Source organism: Sturnira hondurensis, unplaced genomic scaffold (genome assembly GCF_014824575.4).
Source record: "Sturnira hondurensis isolate 20B ecotype Veracruz unplaced genomic scaffold, ASM1482457v3 Scaffold0004257, whole genome shotgun sequence".
Classification (NCBI taxonomy): Eukaryota; Metazoa; Chordata; class Mammalia; order Chiroptera; family Phyllostomidae; genus Sturnira; species Sturnira hondurensis.
The window spans coordinates 96,917-123,113 of record NW_028076888.1 but is presented as its reverse complement, the minus strand read 5'-3'; the positions used below and the strand labels follow the sequence as shown (position 1 = coordinate 123,113).

At 52.0% G+C, this 26,197-nt stretch overlaps 1 protein-coding gene across 5 annotated transcripts in view; it reads right to left on the bottom strand.

Moving 5' to 3' along the window:
* Window positions 1-26,197, bottom strand: part of UBR4 (ubiquitin protein ligase E3 component n-recognin 4) — a 119,150-nt gene that overhangs the window by 22,500 nt on the left and 70,453 nt on the right. For all 5 annotated transcript variants that reach the window (XM_037045056.1, XM_037045055.1, XM_037045059.1 and 2 more), the window contains 27 exons: window positions 25,759-25,875; window positions 24,619-24,828; window positions 22,237-22,386; window positions 20,068-20,295; window positions 19,223-19,301; window positions 18,274-18,519; window positions 17,285-17,453; window positions 16,696-16,840; window positions 15,999-16,084; window positions 15,252-15,339; window positions 14,794-14,987; window positions 12,532-12,771; window positions 12,005-12,143; window positions 11,169-11,294; window positions 10,928-11,056; window positions 9,807-10,150; window positions 8,101-8,191; window positions 7,709-7,793; window positions 7,417-7,544; window positions 6,479-6,608; window positions 6,198-6,355; window positions 5,406-5,515; window positions 4,621-4,762; window positions 4,141-4,222; window positions 3,640-3,813; window positions 1,566-1,687; window positions 210-407 (listed from right to left, as the gene is read on the bottom strand). In XM_037045056.1, coding sequence (XP_036900951.1) covers window positions 210-407; window positions 1,566-1,687; window positions 3,640-3,813; window positions 4,141-4,222; window positions 4,621-4,762; window positions 5,406-5,515; window positions 6,198-6,355; window positions 6,479-6,608; window positions 7,417-7,544; window positions 7,709-7,793; window positions 8,101-8,191; window positions 9,807-10,150; window positions 10,928-11,056; window positions 11,169-11,294; window positions 12,005-12,143; window positions 12,532-12,771; window positions 14,794-14,987; window positions 15,252-15,339; window positions 15,999-16,084; window positions 16,696-16,840; window positions 17,285-17,453; window positions 18,274-18,519; window positions 19,223-19,301; window positions 20,068-20,295; window positions 22,237-22,386; window positions 24,619-24,828; window positions 25,759-25,875 — 4,110 coding nt within the window. The remainder of the gene's footprint in view (window positions 1-209; window positions 408-1,565; window positions 1,688-3,639; window positions 3,814-4,140; window positions 4,223-4,620; window positions 4,763-5,405; window positions 5,516-6,197; window positions 6,356-6,478; window positions 6,609-7,416; window positions 7,545-7,708; window positions 7,794-8,100; window positions 8,192-9,806; window positions 10,151-10,927; window positions 11,057-11,168; window positions 11,295-12,004; window positions 12,144-12,531; window positions 12,772-14,793; window positions 14,988-15,251; window positions 15,340-15,998; window positions 16,085-16,695; window positions 16,841-17,284; window positions 17,454-18,273; window positions 18,520-19,222; window positions 19,302-20,067; window positions 20,296-22,236; window positions 22,387-24,618; window positions 24,829-25,758; window positions 25,876-26,197) is intronic.

Here is a 26,197-nt window from a genome sequence, read left to right as displayed (position 1 = left end):
CACGAGAGCTGAAGTGCCCGAGGTTACGGAGATCAGCTGGGAATCAGCAGGCCTCTGCCAGAGCAACGAGAATAGTAGGTCTGCACCACGATAAGCACGGCACGCGGGGGCGGGGACTCTGACAAGTTATTAACCTTTCCATCGAGCTGGTGGGAATCATGTCCCAGCCCATCCTCCTAACCTTGGTGGCATTGTCCCCTGCTTGTTACCTCCATCCCACTGTCATCCTCCAGGAGAGCCACCAAGTCACAGTCCTGGCAGATCTTGTTCTTTATGTCCCTCATAAGCGGCCCGATGCCCGGCTCGCTGCTACTGTAAGGGTTGCCAGGCATCCTGCCCTGTAAGAAGTCTTCTTGTTGGGGGTCCTTCTCCAGGGTCACAAAGAACTCGGTGACTTCATTCTCCTCCTAAAGGACAGAGAGAAGTACGCATCAGAATGGACAGCATAAAGATGTATGTAGAGGGACGGCCAAGGCCTTTTAGATTTATACTGTGTTCCACGACCGCCCCGAGGGACACGCCAGACTCATCCAGCCCCTTACGCATTGAAAGATATAAAGAATAGGGAGCTTGGGTGATTAAAAAAATCCAAATATAATTCAAACAGCTTTACTTATCAAGTACATCCCCTCAGGGTGGATTAGGAGAGAAAGCCTAACAAAATGAGCGCATGAGGAGTGACCTGTGAAAGCCATACACCAAAATAAGCGCGGGGGTGGGGGGGTTGCTCTCCTCTGCCCGCTCCTCTCATGGGATGCTGGCCAAGCTGGGGCCAGGTGACTCTGTCACTGGTGGCTCTCAACTCACGAACAGCATCAGGTATGCCCAACCCCAGTGACTTCTCATCAGTAACTGAGGACCCTGGCGCTCCTCATCCTTGCTCGGGAACAGGAAGGGTCTTTGGATCACAGTGAGGCTAGGGAAACAGGCACGAACGCACGTGCACCCAAAATGGGGAGGCCGGTGTGGTGAACATTTCCTTATACTGCAGCTCCATGTTGTTCTTTCATAGCATACTGGATTGATAAACAATGGGATTTTGGCAATGGAAGATTAGACCCAGTTTAACCAAAAAAAAAAAGAAGGCTGACCTTGACTTTATATTTAGCAAATAAGACCAAGGAAGGTCTTGAGTTTTCCATCATCAAGAAGGGGAAAATTATGAGGCTGCTTCTGGTCTCATGCCTGCCAATGGTGCTTTCTAAAATGCTGACTGGCCTTGGCTGGTGTGGCTCAGTGGAATGAGCACCAGCCTGTGGACCAAAAGGCTGCTGGCTCGATTCCCAGTCAGGGCACAACCTGGGTTTGCAGGCTGGGTCCCTGGTTGGTGGCCTGCAAGAGGCAACTGATGGATGTTTCTTTCTCACAGTGATGTTTCTTTCCCTTTTTCCCTCCCTTCCCCTCTCTCTAAAAATAAATAAAATCTTTAGAAAGAAAGTAAAATAAAATGGTAACTAAATGGCCCACAGGTGGTAAGACTGCTGATGACTATAACACGTCACTGAGCGGTTCACGGCGGAAAGGCCCATGTGGGCACGGGGGGCGTGGGAAGTGCCGCCGCTTACAGGGTAGATGATGCTGCAGAGCCTCTCGAAGATGAAGACAGGAGTCCGGTAGTCGTCCAGGCTGTAGCGCTTGGCTGTCTCGATGCACACAGCCATGAAGGCCTTAGTTTCCGATTCTGTTCCTGCCCGAAACCAAAGTGGCCAAGTCAGTTAGGGAAGTGATTCACACCCAGAAACCAAGGTGAAGCTCTGTGAAGCCCTGTCGCTAACAGCCTCTTTCTGCCCAGCTAGTCTTTAAATGCCTGACGCGGCAGCACCAACAGTTCCACCGGAGACGTGAAGCTGAGTTTTATACTCAGGCCTCATTCCAGCGGAAGCCTCAATGCCCATGTGCGCACCATGCGTCGTGGTGAGCCGGACACACGTCTCCCTCCCAGAACCACGACCTCGCACTCTCTTGACCAACACAGGTACTCCAAAATGTCAAGTATTTGACAGTTTGCCACAATCTTAATAGCATTCCAGTCAAATCTAAGGGAAGTTATAAGCTTCGTTCTAAAAGGTTACGTAGATTGCCTTCGGCAAGCCAAAGGCACAACTTCGAATTGCATGAGGAAGGAGAAACATCCTCTTGAAAAGGGTCCAACCGACAAGGTCGCAAACCATCTGTGGCGGAATGAAAACGGCAACAGAAGGACCTCCATGTCGGGCAACATAGCAGACCGTGTTCCCTGGCTGACTGCCCACTGCTCACCACTTAGAAACAACTTAAAATATGGAATAAAAAGGTATCAGTGAATTGCCACACCAGCCAAGAATGAAAAGCCAGATTTAAGAGTAACCGGGAGAGTTAGAGAAACATGGAGGCACCCTGGCTGGTGTGGCTCAGTGGATGAGCACTGGTCTGAGAACAGAAGGGTCACTGGTTCGATTCCCAGTCAGGGCACACGGTTGGGTTTTGGTCCAGGTCCCCAGATGGGGGTGTGAGAGAGGCAACCGGTCAATGTATCTCTTGCACATTAGTGTTTTTCTCCCTTCCTTTCTCCCTCCCTTCCCCTCTTCTAAAAATAAATAAGATCTGTAAGAAAGAAAAAGAAAAGGAAAAAAGACAAACATTGAGGCTGCTTCTGCCCTGAGCTTTGGTTTCCATAACCTGCCAAGGTTTCCAAGCCAGACACAAAGCCCCAAGTCTGCCGGGTGGGAAGTCTAGCAGGAACACGACACACACTCATAAGTCTGGTACTCTAACAGAGCTGCGTACCTTGGTATACAGGTCACCTAGAAGTGACTCTCCCTTCCCCCAAGCAAGTAAGAAGACACTGTCCTAAGACGTGGCAATGAGTGGAGGGGATGGAAATCTCTGAGAACCCAGGTGCTCACAGAGGTCTGTGACTCCCAATACCTACGACACCTGCAAGCCCCAGGTCAGAACTCTGCCGCAGGGGCCCTGGGAGGGTGGGGCCCCAAGAGGCCTTGTGGAGGCAGCTACAGCCCCTTTCTAGAAAAGCCCGTCTTTGACTCAGGTCCTGAAGAATTTCCACAGACAAATCCCCCAAACACAATCAAGAATCACAACACACACACACACACACAAAACAAATTAAGGCACAATGAACAAGAGCCAAAATAACCAACAGCAGAATGAAATCAATAAACATTTCAACTTCTAGAATGATCAGGCACAGAAACCTGTTTGATGTTGGAAGATTATAAAAGGGGTGGGAAACGTCAATAAGGACACAATGGGTGGATTAAACAGGTCGCAAGGAGAATAGAAAAAACTGATGAACTGGATGACAAAACAGAGAAATCAGCGCAAAGGCACGGTGAGATGGACGCCACGGAGAGGCTTAGGGTTCCCAGAACCAGTGACGGACCCCAGCCCGAGAAACCTCTTCCTGCTCCAAGTGCAACACAGAAAGCCCACACCAGACTGAGCCCTGCTCTGGGCTTCTACAGCTCCACAAATCAGTCTTCTCTCGGAGAAGTTCCTCCCCCTTCCTCACGTGAAGGCACAGACATGCCCGCCACCCTCCACCACCTCTGCAGAACTCAGGAGATCAGACCGGTGTCCCAGGCAGACCCGGAAGGGACGCGGGGCCTTGGGCTCCGGCCGCCGGACAGTGCTACCTACCTGTGGTCATGTCCTCCAGCATCTCCAGCAGCATGTCCTGGGTCTCGTCGATCAGCTTGGTCCTCTGCACCACCAGCTTTCTCAGGCACAGGTAGCCATTCAGCACAGTGCCCACCAAGCGGCTTTTAAAGTGCCTTTTGATGGACTCCACCTCGACGAAGGAGGAAAGAAGGCCTGTGGGGACAGGGAAAAGTTGCTGCAAGAACTCTGAATAAGAATATAAGCAAGGGCCGTGTCTTCAAAAGATTATGAGCCACTCAAAGGCAGGAAAAAGCCATCTCTGTGCTTGGCACAGAGCATGCACTCCACGAAGGGTACCAGTCAGCAGAGAGCAAGAGCTCGAACACATAAACCCGCAGATGAGGAGAGGGGTGCAGAGCTCAAATGTGCACTATGGCCAACAGGTGAGGGAAGAGAGCCAACTCCACACCCCAGGAACTAAGGGTCGGTCCCCAAATTACCCCCAGAGCCCCCAAAGGACGGCCCAGCGGCTCTCTCTACCTGTGAGACTCTTGAGGGCATAGCCCTGCTGCAGGTCGGTGCTCAGGGAGGCCTCCTCCAGGGCGAGCAGGCGGGCTATTTCCTGAGCAGGATAAGAAGCGCGGTGAGCGTGGCAGCGCTGCCGGTGACGCCCACCAGTCACCTCCACCACCAGTCTGGGAGCTCACGGCACCAACCGAACACAGTGTGTAGTCCTCGCACTTGGTTTACTCTGATGGACCCTGAGGCCGAATCCCTGCACGCCTCCCTTCCAAGGAGCCCAGGACAGCTGGACTGCTGGTAAGGGGCTGCTTAAAACCTGGAAGAGCCTAAGTGCCCCAGCAGACTGCTATATCCTTTTGACAAGTATAATGGAGTCGTAAAAATAATATTCCCAACAAACATTTCTTCTCAGCCCGACAGAATACTGCACAGTGTGTATCAGAGACAGAGCTCACTGCCAGAACTAGGGAAAGGGCTCTCCTGGGCCGCGGGGGGTACCTTGGTGATGAGGTTGCCCACGTAGGGCAGGACTCCCCGGGCGGCCAGGTAGACTTTCCAGTGAGCAGAGGCGATGAGCTTCTGGTAGAGAGCCAAGTACTCGGCGGCACACTCGCCGGCCGTGCTCAGTTCATCCAGGTAACTGCCACCGAGACAGACAGGCTCCGTGAGAGAACTCAAGTAGTTCCTATGGCCTCCTAGTTCCTTATGCTCCATCTTCCACTGTGCTGTCCTTTGGTCCCTCTCCCTTGAGAAAGCCTAAATTTCCCATGCAGGGACCCCCCAAACTAGGGAAGAGCCCAGAGCACACAACAGGGAATGGCATACGATAATCATACTCATTTAGAAGGAGCACCAAAGGACGAACAGTGATTATTTGGGCAGTGAGACTGTGTCTCTGAGCAAACCCCTTGGAAGGTGAGTGCACCACAGGGTGGCCAACAACACTGGCCTTGGGATCAGAGCGCCTGAGCTCAAATGCTGCCTTCCGGTGGACAAGCTGATCAGCCCCTTTAAGCCCAGGTTACTGTGAAGATTAAATGAGATAACGCATGCCAAGCATTTACATGCTCGTAAGCTGGTGCCCACACTGCATCACTACTGCTACTGCCACCACTGAAACCCAGCTTTCCATCCTTCCTGGTCTCTGTGGTCCTCCACACAGAACGAGAGGGTTAGAGCATGGGCGCGCCTCCCATCACTCTGAGCTACGGGTTCCCCTGGGAAGGCAGAAAAGGCTCTGGACGAGGTCTGACCATTCTCCCCATCCCACCCGCACATGGTACCTGGTGAGGAGGTCAAGGACCTGCTGCTTGCGGCTGGGAATGGTGGCTAGAGCTTCCACAATGGTACAGGCTGCCTGCCGGGCAGCCTGTGTCGCTGGAGTAAAGAGGACCTGCAGGGCACAAAAGGGGAGCCATTGGCTCAGATGGTGGCCTCTCAGTAGGCCCCCTGCAGGGCCATCAACCACCACCTACCCCCAAGGCCTCTGGGCAACTCTCCAGGAAAAGGTTAAAGGCAAAAATCACACGCTGCCCCACGTCGGACGGCCACAGACTGGGAAAGCGGCTGCTAGGGAGTGTTCTGCCACTGACTCTCCGTCAAGTACTTTGGAGAACGCACCTAAGACAAGTGGGTATTTTCCTCAGCAAAGATTTCTATAATCCTGTTCTGGGGACCCCTACATGCCAAACAGTCCTCATTCTACATATCAGTGGACAAATGGGCTCTGGAAATACAATGACTTAGACATCAGCTAGAAGGAAGAGGGAGACGACAGCAGGCGATGCGCACGACGGAAGGGGAGCAGGGGACCGCAGGCCCTGCGGCTCAGTCCCGCTAAGCGGTCGGGGAAGAGAGCAGGAGCAAGACAAGCCTGCTAGAGGGGACACCAAAGTCCTGCTCTGGCCAGTCCACCACGCTGCTGGCTGCAACCAAGAACCTCGACCTACCCTCCCTTCCTCGTGAAAGGAAGCAAGAGAGCAAAGAGAAAGGAGAGGAAGTGCGGCACATGCGGGAGGTGCTTGCCCTCTGGAGCTGCGGCAGCAGAGCAGGGGCCCGGGGGGGCGGTCGCTCACCTGCCGCAGCCAGTTGTTATGGCCCAATTTGAGATCCAAGGGGGGCGTCCTCTTGCCCCGACGGCTCAGGAACTGCTTCCACCTCCACACGTACTTCTCGGTCAAATAGAGATGGTGGAGCTCTGATTTGCTTGGGGACTTCCCATTGCCATCTATCCCTGGCAGACAAAGGGGTGCAGGGGGAGTAAGGAACAGAAAGTGAGGGCAGAGGGTGGATTCTGGAGCTGCCAGGACAGGGGTAGGAAGGACTGATCTCCCAAGCCTTCAAGAGACAAACAGACCTCTGATAGGAAGACACTTCTTCCAGGCCTCATAGGATGCTTTGGGGTCTCTCTTGAGCCACAGTTGAGCCTGGGCGTGGATCTCATTGCTGTACGGCTTAACCGTAGTGAGGGCCTCCACGGGAACGTCCTGCAGGAGCGCACGGAACAAGGGGAGAGGGCGTGAGGGCACACCTGAGCCACGGCTCCGACACAGGGACACTGACACTCCATGGGGACACGTGCAAAGGCCAGAATATGAGAAGGATCGATAGTCATATCTTCCGTGCCCAAATACACGTTCTGTTACGGCATTCGGGTCCAGTTTGGCAGCAGCACCCCCACACTGAGCCCGAGGTCGCTGATTTTGACTGTGCAGGATGAGAGGGAGCTGGCTCCCTGCAGACGGTCCCGTGGCCACATACACTAATTCCCATCCCCAGGCTGACGTGCAGTTTCCCGAGCATAAATCTTCAAGAGGTCCCCGAGCAGCCTCCAGAATTTAAAGAGCCATTACTAATCAGAACTCAAAGCCAGCGATTCTCAAACTCTTTGGCCTCAGGACCCCATCACACTCTTAAAAATCACTGAGCACTCTGAAGAGCTTTTTGATGTGTGGTTCCATCAATGAATATCTACCATGCTCAAAGTCAAAACTGACACATCCTTAAAATATTTACCACCTCATTTAAAAATAAGATTAAGTCCATTACCCATCAACTAAATGACATTTCTTATATTTTCCAAAGCAAAAGTAATCTAGAGAAAGGAAGGATACAGTTTTACATTCTGAAAATAATTAATGACTGCCTTAGTAAGACAGCTGGATTCCCATAGCTGCTTGTGCCTCTGAACAGTGGTAGCGATATGCTGTTTTGGTCGAGTATATGGAAAACCTCTAGCCCCACACAGGGATATAACTGGAAAAGAGAAGAGTATTTTTCTGTTTGACCGAGTACCTTGTTCTTCTTGCTGGTTGGAGCAGGGGGTTTGATCAGCTTCTGTAGGATCCGCAGGCACATGAGCGTGATGTTCTCGACAACCACGGGGGTCTTGATGTTCACAGCCATGAGGAAGAGGCTGAGAGCTGGGGTTGGGAGGCAGGTAGTCAGGACCACAAAGCACCCCCTCCGCCTCCCACAGGACCGTCTGAGCAGTTTCCCCACCTCTCCCCCCTGCGGCTGGGACTGCACCTCGTGGCCTCCCTTTCTTTCTCGGAAAAGCTCCCGACAAGACACTGCCCAAACTCACCACAGCGCAGCCGGAGCTCCCAGCAGCTGTCCTCCTTGGAGATGGAGTCTGTCAGCAGCAGCATTTCGTACTGGAGGCTACTTGCCTGGAAGGCCCACCAAAGAGGCATGAGTTAGAGAAGGGTCTGAGGGGGTCAATCCCAGGGCTGGCTTATGTCCAAGCTCTGACCCAGGACTCAGAACTAAACTTTTGGTCACAAGTGGCATGGTAAGAGGAAGGACAGATGGAGGCCCTTGTACTCCCCACAGCCGGCCACCCACTTCCTTTCCCCTGTGGAGCTGGGTCTGACCAGGAACAGCACTCTGGGACATGAGCTCAGCAAGCAACAACGTTGCTTGGTCATCACAATGGGGCTGGCGGGAGGAGTCAAAGGGGACACCTGTCCTGCTCACCAGATCGGGATTGGCCCAGTGGCCCTTCAGAGCTGTAGAGACTTTGCCAATAATCAGGTCGTTCATTTGTTGGGTGGCTTCTGGATTGTCTCTGCAGAAGCAAAAACAGGGTTTCGTTACCCACCACTGGTTGTGTCCCCCTTTCTACTCGGAGGAGCCCAGAGACACGGAACTCTGTGTCGGGGGCCACGTGGCCTTTCCAGGGCAAGACTGTAGCGCTGGCCCACGGCACTCTGGTGTGCAGTGACACCACTGGCCACAGCCCGACGGGGGAGGGCAGCATCAAACAGGGGAGCCTCTCTCCTGGCCCCTGGCCCTGGCTGCACGGCCCTCAGGTGCCGCATGGTACGTCAGTCCCCCAATTCAGGCGTTCACGCTCGGTACTGGCCACACTTCTCTCGTCTGCTCCAACTGCCGCCACTTCGCTTCCCATAGGGCATCCCACGCCCCTTTGTAACCGTGTCCACACTTACAATAACAAAAACCGTAAATTGTACCACATCACTTTCTTGCTTTCCAACACTTTTTGAATAAAGCTCAAAGTCCTCACAATGGCCTGCAAGACCCATCAGGATGCGGCCCCACATCCCGCTCCTGAGTTCCTGCGTCCGTTTCTCCCAGGCACCCCCGCCCCCTGCAGCAGCACGGGCCTCCCTGCTGCGCGCCCAGCACTCTCGGCCCAGCCCACCTCGCAGCCCTGCCACGCGCACGTCCTATGCAGGCAGCTCACGTCTTACGTGTCTATGCAGCTTGCTCCTACTTCCCCCGGCTCTCAGCTCAAGTGCCACACCCCCAAAGCCTTCCTGGACGCCCCGTCCTGTACAGCAACCCCTCCCACAGACGGGGTCCCACCTGCTTTACCTCCCTGCACCGTCTAACTGCCTGACACGGTGCTGTGGAGTCAGCTGTGTTCTGCAGTCCTCCCACCTGGAATGGGGGCTATAGGAAGGCAGGGACTTTGTTTCATTTACCACTGTGCCCTCTGAGTCTGACACAATGCCTGGCATTTGGCAGATCCTCAAGAAATATTTGCTGAAAGAGTAACTAATACAACAAGTAATATTTCTCAGCCACCCAACAGGTTTCGAAGTTTAAGCCACATGCCCCGTAGACAGCCACGCCCAGCTCTGGGTCCTCTATATGGGCATTCACTACACACTCAACAAATATGAGTTACTACTCACGTGAATTATTTTGTTTCATCCTCACCATGAGCCTTTTAAGGGATTTACTATTATCAGTATTTTTCAGATGAGAAATATCTGGGCTCAAGGAGTTAAGGAATTTGCCCAAGGCCCACAGTACAAAGTATCGGATACAAAGGTTGAGTCTTTTGGACCCAGAGTCCAAGCCCCTAATCACTAGGCTCCACTGTCTCCTTGTTGGCGAGTCTTGAGTCCCACTGCCCAGTCATTCCCTTCTCCTCTTTCCCCAGAAGCCCGAGACCATTTCCTCAGGAAATCTCACTGGAACTAACAAAGCACAGCACAATCCAAATAGGCTACTTCCATGGGCTTCAAATGCTCCCTAAGTTCACATCTCACCACCTGGGACAGGTTCCTATTTCCTCCTCTACGGTAAGCTAGCCAGCCTGTCTGCCGACGAGAAGCACAACGCTCTGCACCCTCTAGTGCTCCTGGCATCGCTGCTGCCACCGACCCCCGAGCCGCAGGCATTACTAGCCCCACAATGATGCAGGCTCTGACCGAGTCAGGAGGCACATGAGCTGGCGGACCTCCTCCCGCATGGCTGCAGAGCCCCGGCGAAGATTGTAATCAAAGAGCTCCCGGATGAGGCCCTGGGAGACGAGGATGTGCCTCAGGGCTGGGTTGGAGGCCAGTGCCCGGAGGAGTGTGATGCAATGTTCGGTGACAGCTGAGGCGCAGCCATAGCACTTGGTGGAGGACGTGTGGCCGCAGCCCAGCACGGATAAGGCGCGGTACTGGCTGGCAGTGAAGGTGGGCTGCACGGAGGTCCGGGACGATTTGGTGGCCGCCTCCCTCTGCTGCAGGTCATATTCCAACAACTCTTTGCGTGAAGCAAAGACTTTCTAGGAAAAAAGGCAAAGAAAGAAATCAGCAATTAAAATAAGGAGGAAGAAGTTAACTAGAAATCAGCTTTGGTTTAAAAAAAATGCTTTACATGTATTGCTAACTTAACCTTCTTGATAACCCCACTAGTCAGACACTCTATCCCCATTTCACAGAGAAGGAGACAGGCTGAGGGGCTGGTGTGACTGAGGTAAGTGGCAGAGTCAGAAGAGCCTCTGATCGCAGGCCCACGCCCTTCACTTTCCCATGACACTGTCTTGTAATGAACAAAACAACGGTCAGAGCTGTAGGTACAAGTAGCACAGGCGACACACCAGTGACTTGGGGCAAGGATGCTGGCTGCCCTCCTCGTCCGCAGGCAGCCTCCCATCCCATGGAGAGCAATACTCCAGCCGCTGTAAGGCCCACCCTGGTTGAAGGGAGTCGGTGTGCCCTGCCCATCTAGCCTGCCAATATTTCATACATCAGAAAAAAGAAACAGATTCTTTGCACCCCATTTTTAAAACCAGTAACCCCTCTACTAGAAGATGGGCTGTGAATGGTCAAGAAAAACAAATCTGTGGTCATCTCCATTTTCAGTCTCCTGGAACAAACGCGCGCTCTGCCAAGCACCGGGAGACGCAATGGGAGAGAAGCAGTGGGGGCGGCTGCTCGGACCCCGCTCTCTCAGCTGCGCTGGGCAAGGGCCGCCCCAGGAGCTGATGGCTGGATGAGCGCAACAGGGCTGCTCTGACAGCTACTGATCACGCACTCCCAAGTCACCCCCACTTCTCTACCTGAATGATTTTGGAGAGTTCATCGAAAGAGTTCTTGCAGTCTCCGCAGTACTCCTGAGCCAACTGCAGGATGTAGCGATTCACACTGGCTGAGGTGGAGCTGACGCCCCCTGCTGAGCCCGAGTCGTCCTGCAACCCAAGAGGGAAGCGGTCAGCCTGCACCGTGAGGTGGCCTCGCCTGTGGGGTGGTCTTCTGGTTGTGGTCGACACCCTTCAAATGCCCCGTCCACTCTGGGATTACCTGTGGCTTCTCAGGAGCTGCCTCATTCACTTTGCAGAGCAGGTTCTCCAGCTGTGGCCGATGTCCCATCAGCTGATGGTACACCCGATCCGCTTTGTCCAGAAGTGTGTTGATGTTGGAGACAGCCTAGGGAGGAAAAGACGGGCACGTGCGCGTGAAGGCTTTTCAGCATGACGACCTTCCTGAGTGATCTGAATGAGTCACCCATCCACTGAGACATTCCCTACAGGTATGGCCTGCCATGCACTACTTCTAGTCTTTGCAATAAGCCCATGGGGGAGGCACACATATAAAGTACAGCACTGTTAAGTAACTTATGGCGGGTCCCACAGTATGGAAATGCACAGCTGCAACCGAAACTTGGTCCTTCTGACTCCAAAGCTAAAAGATCTGCCGCTTCCCCTCACACCTCTGGTAGCTATCCCCACAGTCTGCACCTCCTCACCCCCACATCCAGTCCCGCCACATCACGCTGGCTGAGAAGTGGCCCCTGAATAAGCTAACACGGAGGGAAGACCAAGAGCTGCGATATGAAGCAATCCATGGAGAAAATGCAGGGCTGGCCACCCAACTCCCTTCCACCTTTCCGAATCTAAAGTTGTTTGCCCCTCGAGGCATTTTAGTCCACTACCAGCAGCCCTCCAAAACCCTACGCAAACCATGTGTTCCAATACACCTGAAACCGTTATCTGCTCCCACCCACAGACTTGGTCCTGAAAATGCTGCTCAGTTAAAGAGGACTAGGGCTACAAGGAAAAGCACACAGCCCTACCCCAGCTGTGGCCAAAGCTCATGTCAAAGCCATGGTCCTGCATCTAGGACAGGTGTGGCCTCACCTTCTTCCGGTCTTCTTCGTTCTCGATAGGATCCACCGCACAGCAAGGCTTGGCATAGAGCATGAAGTCGAAACGCGCATATTTACAGAAGCCACAGGCATTGCAGAGGAAGGGGTCCTTCTCATCGTAATTGATGGACCTGAAGAATCAAAGTGTCCGGATCAGGGGTGACCCGTGAGGAAACAGATTGTGCCACACCTACACTCTGTCAACTACTGCAAGGACCAGTGGAGGGGCAGGAACAAGTGGGTGAGGATGACTTAAGCAACCAGGTAACAACAACAGAAGATCCAGAAGTAAACTTACGGACCCCGCCCACACAGGAGGGGCGAACACACACGCCCCACTCTTGCCCCTCCCTCCCTCCCTCCCTCCTCCTCCCTCTGCCCTAGGACTCCACACTCTACCTACCCGTAACCCCCTAACTACTGTGAGGGCCCAGACACTGAAACTGCCCACCCTGAGGCCCTTACGGAAACACAGAAGAATGTACATGGTCCTGGCCAGGGTGACAACTGCTCGCTTACCTGCATTTGTGACACTGGTAGACATTCTCCCCACAGTTGCCACAGACCCCTGGGTTGGCAGGGACCGAGGCACTGCAGCGTGGGCACTGCAGGGTCTCTGTGGAGGCCTGGTAGTTTTCGTAGAAGTCGGCAAACTCAATCATCAGGTTGGAGGCAACGATGGGCAAGGGCAGGTCAATCTTCACTTCCGTCTGACCGGGGGTCAGCTGCACCTTCTTGGCTTTGTGCCAGCGAGCCGGCCTAGGAGAGACAGTGTCAGACAGCGGGACCGAGGGCCCGAGGGCCTCTCATTTAAGGAGCCTCACTCCTTCAGTGAGGACACGCTGATGAGAGGAAGGCTGTCCATGTGTATTTTTCTAAGGCAATAAAGTGGTTTCTCTAAAAGCAGGAAATCTGGCAAATAACAGCACCCTAATTTTAAAAATATTTCTCTACCACCCTTTCTCTAATAAAGAAGAACATACAAGGGCTTTAAGATGTTCCATATGACTAAGCGAAATAAGCCAGGCGGTAAAAGACAAATACCATATGATCCCACCTTTGACAGGAACCTAAACAACAAAACAAACAAGCAAAATATAACCAAAGACACTGAAATAGAGAACAGGCTGACAGTGGCCAGAGTGGAGAGAGAGGGGATTTCGGGGGAAGAGGGGAAGGATTCACAGGAACAAGTATAAAGGACACATGGACAAAAACCACAGGGGATGGAGGTGGGGAGGGCTGAGAGGGGTGGGCTGGGATGGGAGTAAGAGATAGAAAACTGTACTTAAAAACAACAACTCAAAAAATGTCTAAAAATATATGTTCCACATGATCATTTTTGAGATTCCAGAAAAACAGAAGTCCTTGTCAAGGAAAGACATCCCTCCAAAATCCTGGCGCACTGAAGCCTGTAATCCCAAGACTACGGAGACGACGGCCGCCAGAGCTCCCACCCTGACAACTGCCTTGGAAGGGTAAAGCTCGGTCGCTTTGGCGAGGCAGAGGGGTGCACCAGAATCTGGACTGAGTGCCAAGCAAAGTCAGAGAGAGAAAAGGCATGTAATAATTTAAGGGTAATTATATTAGTATAATTAGAAGGAGTATTTACTGAGCACTTACCATGTGCTAGGTAGGCTCTGTTCTCAGCACTCTACATACATGTATAATACACACACACACACATATGCACACACACACTCTAACTCAGTTAATCCTTAAAACAACACCCTGAAAGTGAGCTTACCTCTCTTTACTTTCAAGTCAAGCAACCTGGGGCTACATAGCTCCTCCAAGTTCAGAGACATGGGCAACAGAGCTGAGATGTGAATCCACAGTCTCATTCCAGAGCCTAAGAGCTTTACCGGCAGCTGCACTGACTCCACACAGAGAAAGTCAAACCCCTTCCCGCAGGAGGGACTCGGGCCATCCCAGCAAGTGGCTGCTATGCACGGGTCACCAGGGTTAACTCTGCTTTGCAAAGGAGACCAGAAAGCCTCCTTCAGACAGAGCTCCTGGTGGCCATCTGTTGACATGTTACACTCCAGCTTTACTCCGTCTCTTGGAATAATACCAATACTTCCACTCTATGTGCAGAACAGCATGATAAGTCTTAATATTCAGGTACCACCATGTTCTCTGCCCGACAGCAAAGCCTGCAACCTCAACCACACAGGGTCTGTCTCTGTAAAAGTCAGCCCCACAAGGTGCCCTCTGAGCGCAGCAGGCAGCGCGTCAGTCTCAGAGAAGTCAGCACTGTGACCCGTGGGCACCTTCTATAGCCGTAGATGGCACGCCCTGATTGAAACACTGGTGCCCGTGAGCTACAAAGATCCAACACAGCAGATACCAGGGGAAGGCACTAGGCAGAAATGGAAGGACCACGCGCAGGAGAGACTTCTGGAGAAACACTGCCTGCCCTGTGAGCAAGAGAATCGCATCCAAATCCAAGAAATGACAACTGCTTTCTGATATATGGAGGTTCTTTTATATGAAAATGGAATTGCTCTAGTTTTCATGGGTGTGTCTAGCCTCTGCATAGACAAGCTGCTGAGGGGCTTCCACAGCCCCCAAGGCTCCACTGTACATGATTTTAAAACAGCCTTTGTCAACACCCTTAGAAACTGGCACTTCACTCTGTCCCCCACCATGACTACAGGGGTAAGAGGACACACTGGATCTCTAAGGAGGCGCTGCTTTACTGGATTCAAGCCACCAAAGCCGACGCCAGGTGCTCGGCCTTGCAGCCTTCTGCCCCTCCCCAGCACAACAGGCCCGTACTTGTTTTTTAGCTCCACAATGGCCTGCACCGTCCGGTTGTTGTAATAGAGGTTGATAGTTCGCACCATCTTGGTCCGCTTCAGGTCTCCGATTTTCACCGTCACCTTGCTGATGGTGTGGCTGCCAATGAGCTTCACGACCTGCTGGGTGGTGGTGTACCGCGTGTCCACTTTAATGGAAGACAGCTTGATATACTAAATGCAAGAGAGCACACAAAACACTGTTAGTTCAAGGAGAACGGCTCATCCTTTCTTCTTCAAAATTCACCAATGTAACCCACTCTTCATCCACGGATGAAATTGCTATTTACGGTAACGAGCATGGCAGGTGAGGGCTCAGACCACTGCTGACCGAGCATTAGGAGAGGAACACCTATGCGGGAGCAACCAGGCTCTGGAAAGGAGAAACCCACTGGCCCTGCAAGCCTCAGGACTGTCCACGTGGAAGAGGTCACTTACACAAAACGGCACTTCTGGATTATTACACACCAGGCAGGGGTCACTCTCCAGGTAATAGCCATCAAACTCCACTAAGCCAGACAAGGTGCTAAAGAAGAAACCAGTCTCAGCATAAAGACATTTCCATCTCAGAAAGCACTGAGCTTCGTAAAGACGCCATGCAAAGGCCATGGCTCATACCCCCGGGCGGTCCCCACCCTCGTGAGAACACAAGGACGCGTGAGAAAGGCCAACAGGGTTTGGAAGGCACAGGAAGGAACAGCAGCTAATTGACCTTAGATGCTTCCTATGTCTGAGCTGTCCTGAGGTCAGGGGGATCCTAGAACGTTACGTTAAAGTTTGACTCAAAGAGTCACAATTAAATATACTAAAAATCATTAAACTGTATATTGGAGGGAAACAAAAAAAGAACAGTCACTATTAAACCATGGAAGTAATAAACTGTCAATTTAACCAATAGTCTCTTTCAAAAGTTTTTTTAAATGCAGCCATTTTCTGTGAACTTCTTATTTGATTTAGACTCAGACCCTTGAAACTAGAGACCTTCTTAAATCACTGATTGCTGAGCCCAAACCCAGCAAGCATAGTCTGTGTAACTTCCATGGGCCAGGCCCCAGCTCTGCGGAGGGGCTGCAAGACCAACCAGACGGGGGCATGTTGACCCATACGGAGGAGCCAGGCAGTGCGGAGAGCGCGACTCGGCTGCTGGCTGAGCTTCAAGGAGGGAGAAAGCAGAACAAAGCTCACTTGTAAATGTTGGAGTTGGGGTGGTTGGTAAGAATGTGGTTTTGAGTTCGCAGAATCTCCACTGCCTTCTGTGAATATTCCTTCAACTGAAAGAGAAGTCAGCAAAGGACCACAGTTAAAGTGCAAAGGAAAGTCCTGCTGGAAAAGACTTCAGTCTGCAGAAGCACCAGACCCCTCAGCCCCCATCAGAACTGTGCAAAGCCGGGCCCAACACCTAACTGTTTAAAGGACTCTATCTGCTTTAGAAGCTTCCACAGCCTTATGACAGTCCACCTTTTTAGACCTTGTGGGTGGAAGAAGATGAATTTCACTCTTATGGGGAAGCCACGAAAAGGCTGTCTAACTGCAGAAAACACTCGGGAGACACAACCAAGGCTGTTGGGAAAACCAGAGGAGCATTGTCATTCCCAAGCAACTTCAGAGAGTTACATTTTCTCCCCACTCAATTCACTTCTATTGGCTAAGCCACTTTCAGACTGTACTTACATGCTGGTGTGTATTAACTATGTAGTATACACACTAGGAGTGTGTACATATGTGTATATACACACATACACACACACACATATACACATATGTACATGCATGTATACAAATTTATGCACTACCTTTGGGTTGGTCATAAGGTTCTTAACTAAAGCGGAAAAAGGGTTAAAAACAGCAAGTTGGCTTCTCTGACCATAAAGAAGCAGTTTACCTTCTTCTCTGTCTGTGGCGTTTTCAAGGAGAAATAGCCGAGTAGGTCCACGAACTGTGCAGCCTTCCGACCGTAGGCCGGCAGTTCCGGCCATATGGACCACATCAGGTCCAGCAGGAGCTCCTGCTGGGATTTGCTGGAGTTCCTGCAGAGAGATGACAGCTCCCATCACCAAGCACCGGAAAACCCTGAGGGCACTGGCGAGGCCCAGGCAGTTTTTGTGGACACGTCTATCTCCCCCCGACTCATGAATGGCTCTGTGCGCTTCCGGGGGGCCTACCCCCAACACCCAACATTCCTCGGTGGCAGTAACGAGCTTTGTTAGTGTAAAGAGCCAGGCCTGGTCATTTGACAAACTTCTAAACACAGCCTTCTTAGTGGGAAACAGACCATCTTTTGCTTATGACATCACTTTGACAGCTAAAAAGCAGAGCAACTCAATGAAGAAACCTGTACAGTTAAGAGGATTTTCAGGCTGCTGTAAATACTGACACGGTGACCATGAACATGTAACATCACATCAAGGCTGAACTGTACCACCCACTCTGGTCGCTGACCGAGGAGACTGTCAAACAGCCCTGGACCCCACCTGTAGATGTGCAGTGTCAGGCAGTGGGCCTGCCAGCGCACCGAGGAAGAATTGGACTCTAACAGGAAGCAACGCAGAAACTGGACCAAGGTCTCCTTGTCTGCAAATTTGTTCAGCTGGTTCACCAGAGCTGTGCACAGCTGGTCCTCCTGGCTGCCTGAGCCCTCACCTGCAAGATCGGGGCAGAAAGAACAGGAAGAAGTGGTCTGGAGTCCCAGAGTCGATGCTACCACGTAGAGAGGGAGGGAAGGCTGTCCGTGCCTAAAAGTTTGAACTAAATGGTTACATCTGAAGACAACTTTCAGTTGCTTCCTGGAGGAAAAAAGGTCAACCCCAAATAAGACATATGGTGATGCTCCCCACCCCCCCAAAAAAGCATGGAATAAAGTGCCCGCATTGGCCTGCCACTAAACAAACACAGTTCCACTGGCAGAGAAACTTCTTTTAGATGTTTGCTGCCTAAAACAGTCAACAATACCATAAGCACGGAGAGATCGGAATGATTAGTTGGGACAACTGCCTTCCTCGCTTTTCCACCCCGATCACCTGTCTCAGGCCTCCAAGGACCATGCAGCGCAGTGAAACAGAGAGGCCCCTGCCTTTCTGATGGTAGAAGTCGGGTACAACGGCTTCCATCTGAGGAGCATTTAATAGTCTACAAGGCCCATTCAAAAACATCGGTTCACTGAACACTGACAAGCTGGCCACAGAGCAAGTGCCATTGTTTCACAGAAGGAGAAATTTGGCCCAGCAAAAAATGACCAGTGTAGTGTGGCCTTTCCTGTCACTGTCACCTGAAATGGGGAGTCACTGTTGAAGGTGTCATCTTCAACGTAACTGAAAATGAAGCCAAAGAGACACTAGAGGGCATTGGGGTTTCAGGTCGTCTGTTGGTCAGAATAAAAGCCACTTCAGGAGAGAATAAACCTTGTGCTCCGAGAGATTAGAACACACCACCTGTGCCACCAAGACAAGAGAGTGCCTCTTACCCTCTTTCTCCTTCTCCTTTTCTTCTTTCTTGCTCTTTTTAGTGGACGACTTGGACTGTGTCGTGGCTTGTCCAGAGCTGGCAGTGGCAGGGGCTGAGGAGGAAGCCGCCCCCGAGGACCCCGCCGAAGCGGCCAGGGCGGCGAGCACTTTGCTGCCGCACAGCGCGCAGGAGAGCAGCTGCAGCAGCACCGGAGACACGCCCTCGTCCACCAGGAAGCTGACTTGGAGGAGGAAGTACAGGACGGCTGCAGGGACAGGAGACAGTGGCTCAAGTCTAAGACGACAACTCGACTCACATGCGAGAGCAGAAGTAACTCTGCCACGTGGTCGGGGCTGTCCCGTTTGCCCCAGCTCCTTCTCCGAGTCCTTGCTGCTGAATGCCGCCGAGGGGTCGCACCCTCTGGGAATACCCGACGAGCATTGGGACAGCTGCGAAGAGACTGGCTCCCTGTCCCTACGTCTTTGAGTGAGATGGTTCTCTAAACTCCATACACTCCTCTTTAGGTTCACTATCACATAAGAGAGCTCAGACACCCTCCTTCGTGCCGCTGTAGCACCCCACGTCTGTCTACTGACCCTATCACTCTTTGAGCTCTTGCGTGCCTTCTCTGCTCGGCAGGGCTGTCTATGCAGTCACATGCCACATAACGACAATCCGGTCAACAGCGGACCACACGTACAACGTTGTGTACAGGCTACACATACTGCCTAGGTGTGTACAGGCTACACCGTCTAGATTTGTACGGCACGTTCTACGATGTTTGCACAACAATGAAATGGCCAATGACACATTTCTCGGGAGATACCCCCATCGTTAGGCGGCGCGTGACTATCCTGCTCACGTCTGTATCTCCAGCACCCAGCTTAGTGTGTGGCATATAGTAGCGTCAGTAACAGTTCTTGAAGGCATGAGTAATCACAGCAACCAAAAGGAGCAGCACTGCTTACAGTCGTCTTTGATGCAGAATTTCTGCCAGTTGATGGTCCGCTGGGCAGCGATCTCTGCACAAGCTTTCAGGTGCTCCATCTGAAATGACAGCCAACCACCCAAAATGAGCAACTCTGCCCAGCAGCCCCACCGGTACCACATCTGCTGCCTTGAGGGGCCTTCCTCCTGGCTTTGGATGCAGCTTGAACACAGCGCTCTCTGCAAGGTGGACCCAGTGCCCTGTGACCCTGGGACAAGGCCCTCACACAAGGCTCTTACAGAGCCTCCCGTGGCCAACTCCCCACCATACAAAGGCCCTTTGTTTTCAGGCTTCCTTCAGCCCACTCAATGCTGCAGTAAGAGAGACTGGCCATGACTTGGAAACCCTCCATCCAGTCTATGTTTTTCTTACTAAAAGCACAATAGTAAGGACATTAGATGAGGAGTCTGTAATACTGAAGGGGTTCTTTCTGCATGCTCCTGTGCAATATATGCGGTTTACTTCCCAAAGTACAATTTATCTTCAGGCACAAGACATCACGTCTTCGGCATCCAAGGACAAAAACTGGAGGTGCATGAACATTAGGCTGCTCCTGTCCATGATGTGAACAAATGATACTGGTAAAAACCCAAGTCCACCCTCTTCCTAATGGAGGAGCCAAGCCAGGTGGGGGTGGGAACATGAGGGGGAAACTGCAGACCCTGTGTGGCATCCAGTCAGGGATTTAGGATTTACCCTGATCTTGACCCTGGCCAGGATGCCCTCGACATGTCTGCAAGCCCTGTGCAGCGCCTCCGGATTACCTACTTGGCTGAGCCTCATCCCATGCCCCCTCCCCACCCTATCATCCCCACCCCCTCGTACCAGGCTGATGAGTGTGTCATACTGCAAAGCGGAGCCTGAGCTGGCTGTCACCACACTTGCCCGGAGGAATATCCCCTGTTCCTCCAGCAGCTTCTTGATTCCGCGCACGTGGGAGTCCAAGGTGTGCAAATCTCGGAGCTGGCGGTATTTGTCCTTGGACCCGCAGATGAAGAGCAGGAGTTTGCGGACTTGCCGGCGCACGAATGGCGTCTGCTGGATCATCAGGTACTTGAGGGGAGAAACAGCACGGTCAAGGACTCCGAACTGTGTCTGTAGCAGCCCAGGCACCCTGGGGTTTTGTGAACTGTTACTGAAAACCGGGGAGAGCAAACCTCACTCTCCAAAGCATCTGAGCTCTTGTTTCCCATCATGTCATTGGTCTGGTTCAAATAAACTAAAAAATTCTCAAAAAAAAAAAAAAACCCATACAAAATTAAAATTAAAAAAAAAAACAACTGGCGAGAAACACAAACCAAACTATTTCCTCTCAGCCGAGCTAGCCTCTGGTGAACTGTAGTTTTCCTTACAGGGCCAGGAGAAAGGCACAGGAAGAAAGAAGTCAAAGAGGGAAAAACAGCAATATTCCTGCTCCCCTTCCCGGAATACTTAGGAATCTTCAGGGAAGACTGGCCTCCACTCTGGCCCACACATATTTAAAAAATATGTTTTTAAAACAGGTTTTTTAAAAAATTCAGCCCTGGCTGGTGTAGCTCAGTGGATTGAGTGCGGGCCTGCGACTCAGACGATCGCGGTTCGATTCTCATCAGGGCACATGCCTGGGTTGCAGGCCAGTTCCCTGCAGNAAAAACAGCAATATTCCTGCTCCCCTTCCCGGAATACTTAGGAATCTTCAGGGAAGACTGGCCTCCACTCTGGCCCACACATATTTAAAAAATATGTTTTTAAAACAGGTTTTTTAAAAAATTCAGCCCTGGCTGGTGTAGCTCAGTGGATTGAGTGCGGGCCTGCGACTCAGATGATCGCGGTTCGATTCTCATCAGGGCACATGCCTGGGTTGCAGGCCACTTCCCTGCAGGCCAATTCCCAGCAGGGGACGCACGAAAGGCAACCATACATTGATGTTTCTCTCCCTCTCTCCTTCCCTTCCCCTCTAAAGATAAATAAATAAAATCTTTTAAAAAAATCCAGAATCTCTCTTTCAGGTAAAAGAGGTAGGAAAGGGGTAAGACTGCTACTGCTATGCACCCTGAAGTGGTCATTTGGAGTTCACTAGCAGAGTATTCGTCCCAGAATTACTCTCGTGCTTTCTGGGGTTGCTAAGCGACTGTTCCTCTGCTGGCTCCAAACCCAGCCCACCACACGCCCTGCTGTGTGGTGTCCAGCCCAGAATTCTGCCAACCACACTGCATCCTTGCAACCGACCCCACCTGGGTCCCACACTGGGGAGCACTGGAGGTCACTGGGAGGCAGCAGGAAAAGGAGGGAGCTGCTGCTTCCCACCTGTCTGCCATCCAAGCAAGAGCCCTTCACCCCAGCAGACTCCACCACTTCTCCCGTACTCAGGGACAGACCAGCTACAGCTGGCTCTAACCGTGAGCTCCTTTCAGTGCTTCCGGAGTCGTCCACGTCCCAGCCCCTCCTTCAGAGCTCCGGAGGGCCAGCAGCCGCATCCTTCCCCAGATCCCTGGGCCTCCCTCTTCATTCCCAAGGCTGCTGGCAGCGCTTGCATTACCATCTCTGTGCACCTCAGCGTCCCCTTCTAATCTTTAGCTGCTTCAGTGCTGCGCAGCCAATTCCCTTTGTTAGAATCTCTCTGTTAATTTAACTAGTCTACTGTTTTCTGCATGCGAAGCATTAAATCTGTCTACTGTCATTGTGTGTGGGAAGTTCAACGGGGAAACCGGAAGTCAGGTGGACGGCTTGCTCTGAGGCACATCTTCCACAGCTTCGCCGCATACGGGGGCGGGGCAGGGGAGGTTTATGGTTTGGTGGAGAAGATAATACAATGATCAATACATGATAACACACAAAAAACTCTGTGTTTCACATACTCGCAGCTACAAACCCACATTTGCCCCACCCTGTAGTACACGCTGCACAGGGGCGAGGCCAAGGGGGTACTGCAGGAGCATCAGGATGAAAGGGGGCCTCGAAGGTGGTCACAGCCGAGGTGTCTGCCCCTCAATGGGCACCGCCCCCCTCACTCACCTCTGAGAGGAAGTAAAACCACGAATGGTCAAAGACAGGAGGCGGGATCCGAGAACTGGTGTCGGCGATCTTTTTGATTTGGTAGGGGAGCCTCAGCACCATCTCTGTTAGAAGCTGTGTATAGGCCTCAAACACATCAGCAGCATGACCCTGGGAGGGGAACGTGTGGAAGAACCTGTGATCGACCGTCTCCACGGCCACACTCAGAGAGAGTCTGGCTTCCTGCTCACTCGGCATGCCTTATGAGAGTGCTGGTCACTGCACCTTCTGCAGCTGGAGCCGCCCTGGACGACAGTTTAATGTACAAACAAGCAACGTTACAGGCTCCTGGGCAACTTCATTACATGCAAAGATTACAGTGGAGATGATCCGACTGCTCTTAAAAGTTCTAGCATTTCACTCTGTACTTTTGGACACTGTATTGACTGTGTTCTACTCATGCAAAACTTAGAACAGGAAGACACTAAAGAAACAGTAGCAGGGAAAGATTTCTTACTTTCTATGAGAGGTGTATTCCATGCCCTAGAAGTAAAACTTTCGTAACAACAAGACATATTCCAATAAGCCCGGGGGCCCGGGGCCACTAAACTCAGTTGAGATCTGGGTTCACATCACTCAGAGAGGCAGGGGTTCGGAGAAATCAGAGGGTGTAGGGGACCGGTCTGTTTTAGTCTGGCAAATGTGACTCAGCTCTGTATGGAAAACCTACAGAAGCAAGGTGGTGGGCAGGAGCCAGACCTTCAAACCGAGTTTTCCCGTGGGAATCAGGCCTAGAAAATGCATACAGACTGTTATGGCTTGCTCTTGCTAAAACTCCATCACCCTGGTCTAAAACAACAAATGTATTCTCTATCTTCAAGGTAATTTCCACAGCCTGTGTGAACTTTCCCAAAGACAGAGCTAATCAGCTCATTGCCCCTCCCCTCTGCATGTTATTTCCATTTCCTTGAGTGTATCTAAACTGTAGACAATAATATTCTATGTAACAGATACTAAATCTTTCTCTGATGTAAGACCCGAGGAAAACAATAAAAGCCTGTCTAGGTGAGGGTGGAGACACTCTCCCCTTGAGAGAGTAGCTGTGCCGTTCCCTTTTCCACCACAGGATTGCTAACTCCTGTGCATTCATTCTCGTCGTCAGCTACAAGTGGACTCTGCTGACCAGAGTCCGCCACAGGAGGGCAGTGGACAATGGCTATCCTGCAAGCCACGAGGTGCCCAAGAAGAGCCTGTACAACGTGTTTCATTTATTCAGTCACCAGGTATTTGTTGGTTCTATGCCAACCACTGGGAGTGTAAATAGGAAGAAAATATGGTCTTTGCAACAGTGTGAAGGGAAGACTCCACATGTGTGCACAGGGAACCCAGGAGACCGTCACCTCAATCACGTGACAGCAGGGAAGTGTGTGTCAGGAAAGGTTTTCCTAGGTTCCAGGATTTGAGCTGGGTCTTGAAGAAACAGGCACCAGCTAACAGGGGAGAGGAAGGGATGCAGAGGGAACGGAAAGAATCTCACGGGGGATGGCAGGCACAAAGGCAACACCCTCACGTGGGGAAAGGCACAGGTTAGGAGGGCTGCATGCAGAGGTGGTGTAGGTGAGTAAGGTAGAGAGTACGGAAGATAGCTGGATCCTCAAAGGAATGTTTGGTCGAAAAGTAATAAAAAAAAAAAACCAAAGGGTTACTAAAAAGACAAGGACATGCGCAGATTCCTACTGCATGCCTGTTATACTCCCACACTAGTCAAAGTAGTTCTGAGCAGGGAGAGCTAGTCCAACCCATTTTGCTCCAACACATGGCCTCAGCGGAGGAGCAACGGTAACAAAGAACCTTTACTGAGTTCTGGTAGGTGCTAGGCACTGTGCTTTACAAACAGCACCTCATTCAACGCTCACAACCGCCCCACGCAGCAGTTGTACCCTCCTTTCCCAGGTATCCAAACCGAGGCTTACTGAGGTCGGACAGAACTTCTCCAAGCCTCATGACTAGCGAGACAACTGTTCCTAGACACCTGTTCCCAAACACACCTGATCAGAAAGCCTATCTTCTAACCTAGAGCATTACAGGGCCTCTGATGACAACAGGGGGGATAGGTGGCATACACCTGTGGAGTGACCCACACTGACAACACCACCTTGTACCGCATCATCTTTTTCTCGGGAGCTCAATGTGAAAGGACCTTGACTGTCTGGTGTCACTCAATTCCTCAGGTTCCCCAAGTGGCAGGACCCAGGACCCAGCCGCAGGTTATTCATTAAATCGCGCTGAGAGCCCACCCCACAGGGAATGCAGGCTCCCCACTGCAGCTCCCTCAGCTCCCCTCAATGAGTGTCCCTCACGGGATGAGGGACAGGGGCGGCTCCAGTCTGGGAAAGCCCTCACCTTCACATACTGGCGGAGGAAGAACGGGCTCATGTCGGGTGGGGAGGAAGTAGTATGTGGTTTCAGCAACTGGCTGGTAGCCGCAGGCTCCTCGTCGTTCTGTTGGCTCTTCCAGTACTCCAGCAGGGACCTGAGCACGTGCAGGCAGTAGTCCACGGCCCCGGAGCTCAGCAGGGCCGCTGCCGTGGCACTGGAGATGAGGGACGAGGACTAGAGGGGGAAGGTGAGAACGGCTCGTAAGTGCAGCTGTGTGCTGGGGGATGGGGGTGGCTGGGCGGGGGGCAACACTCACAACAGAATTAGTTGTCTCGAAGGGGGTTAGTCAGTCTCTTGAGCTAAAAGTTTCCCAACCAGCTCAAACACTGCCCCAACTCTTTTGAATAAGGGCATGGTTGAAGAAAAAACAAGAACACAGCTCTCAGCAAAAATCTCCCTACACAGGCCCCACCAGCCAGGAGGCAAGGATTAGATCTTTCCACCCAAAGAGCACGAATTTCCTTCTTCCTTGGCCAGCCAGAAAAGAAGACCATTTCAGGAGAGAAAACTTTCCACTAGAGGCATGTTTTTAGCAACCCCCCTCCCCCAGTAGAGGCTCTTCTCATAGAACCAGCTTCCAAAGAAGATGGGGTGAGCGATCACATGAATAAAAAAGTAGGAGAAAAGCTACTGTAAATAAAACCATTAGGAGAGCCTTGCAAATCCCAACAAACCCCACAGCTCCTAAGCTCATTAAGATTGGATGCAGTTCAGCCTCCATGCCCACCTTCTCTGCTTTGTGCTAATCTCCTTGCCACCACGCACACACCGCTTTCTCTCTGCTTTATTACTGTACTTAGAGCAACACACAGTGCGAATCCTCTTAGCTATTCCACGCTTGCAGAACAGGCCCCTGCTTTTCAATGATGGAACGTCCAAACCCTCTAACCTCACCGATGGGGGGGATTGTTGGCAAAGATCAGGATTTGTCAGGGATTCTGAAAAAGGTGGAGGCCCTGTTCTGGAAGAGGTAACAGCAGAATCTAACTTCCTCAGGCAACAAGCGCCTCACTCTAACCTAGGACTGTCGCCTCTGCCCCAGCGCTAGCACCACGCAGACAACCCTCCCCTTTCCCCGCACCCAGAGGCTCGAGGCGAAGGTACCTCACATATGGAAGACTTGGATCCAGACTTGGTCCGGGACATGAAGACACTCAGAAGTCTCATCACCACCAGATGGACCTCATTCAGGGCACTGCGCTCGTTCTTCTTGGAGACGTCCTGCGAGCAGAAGCAGAACCCAGAAGCTCACACCGGCTCTTCAGCTTGAGGCAGCCTCTGCGCGAGATTCCCTCAAGCCTCTCAGGCTAAATGTTCCTCAGGTGGAACTGGAGAGAAAACGAGCTCGAGTACCTGGATTATACCTGGGCTACTGCGAGCCTGACGCTCTCAACAGGCCATAGTAAGACAAACAACCAAGCACTGTCTTCACCGTGTAGAACTACAGCGGATCCAGGAGGGCAGGGACTTGGTCCTATCCCTCACTTACGCCTAGATCCGAAAGTACGCCTGGGCTGCAGCGGGCACTGCCGACAGTTTTGCC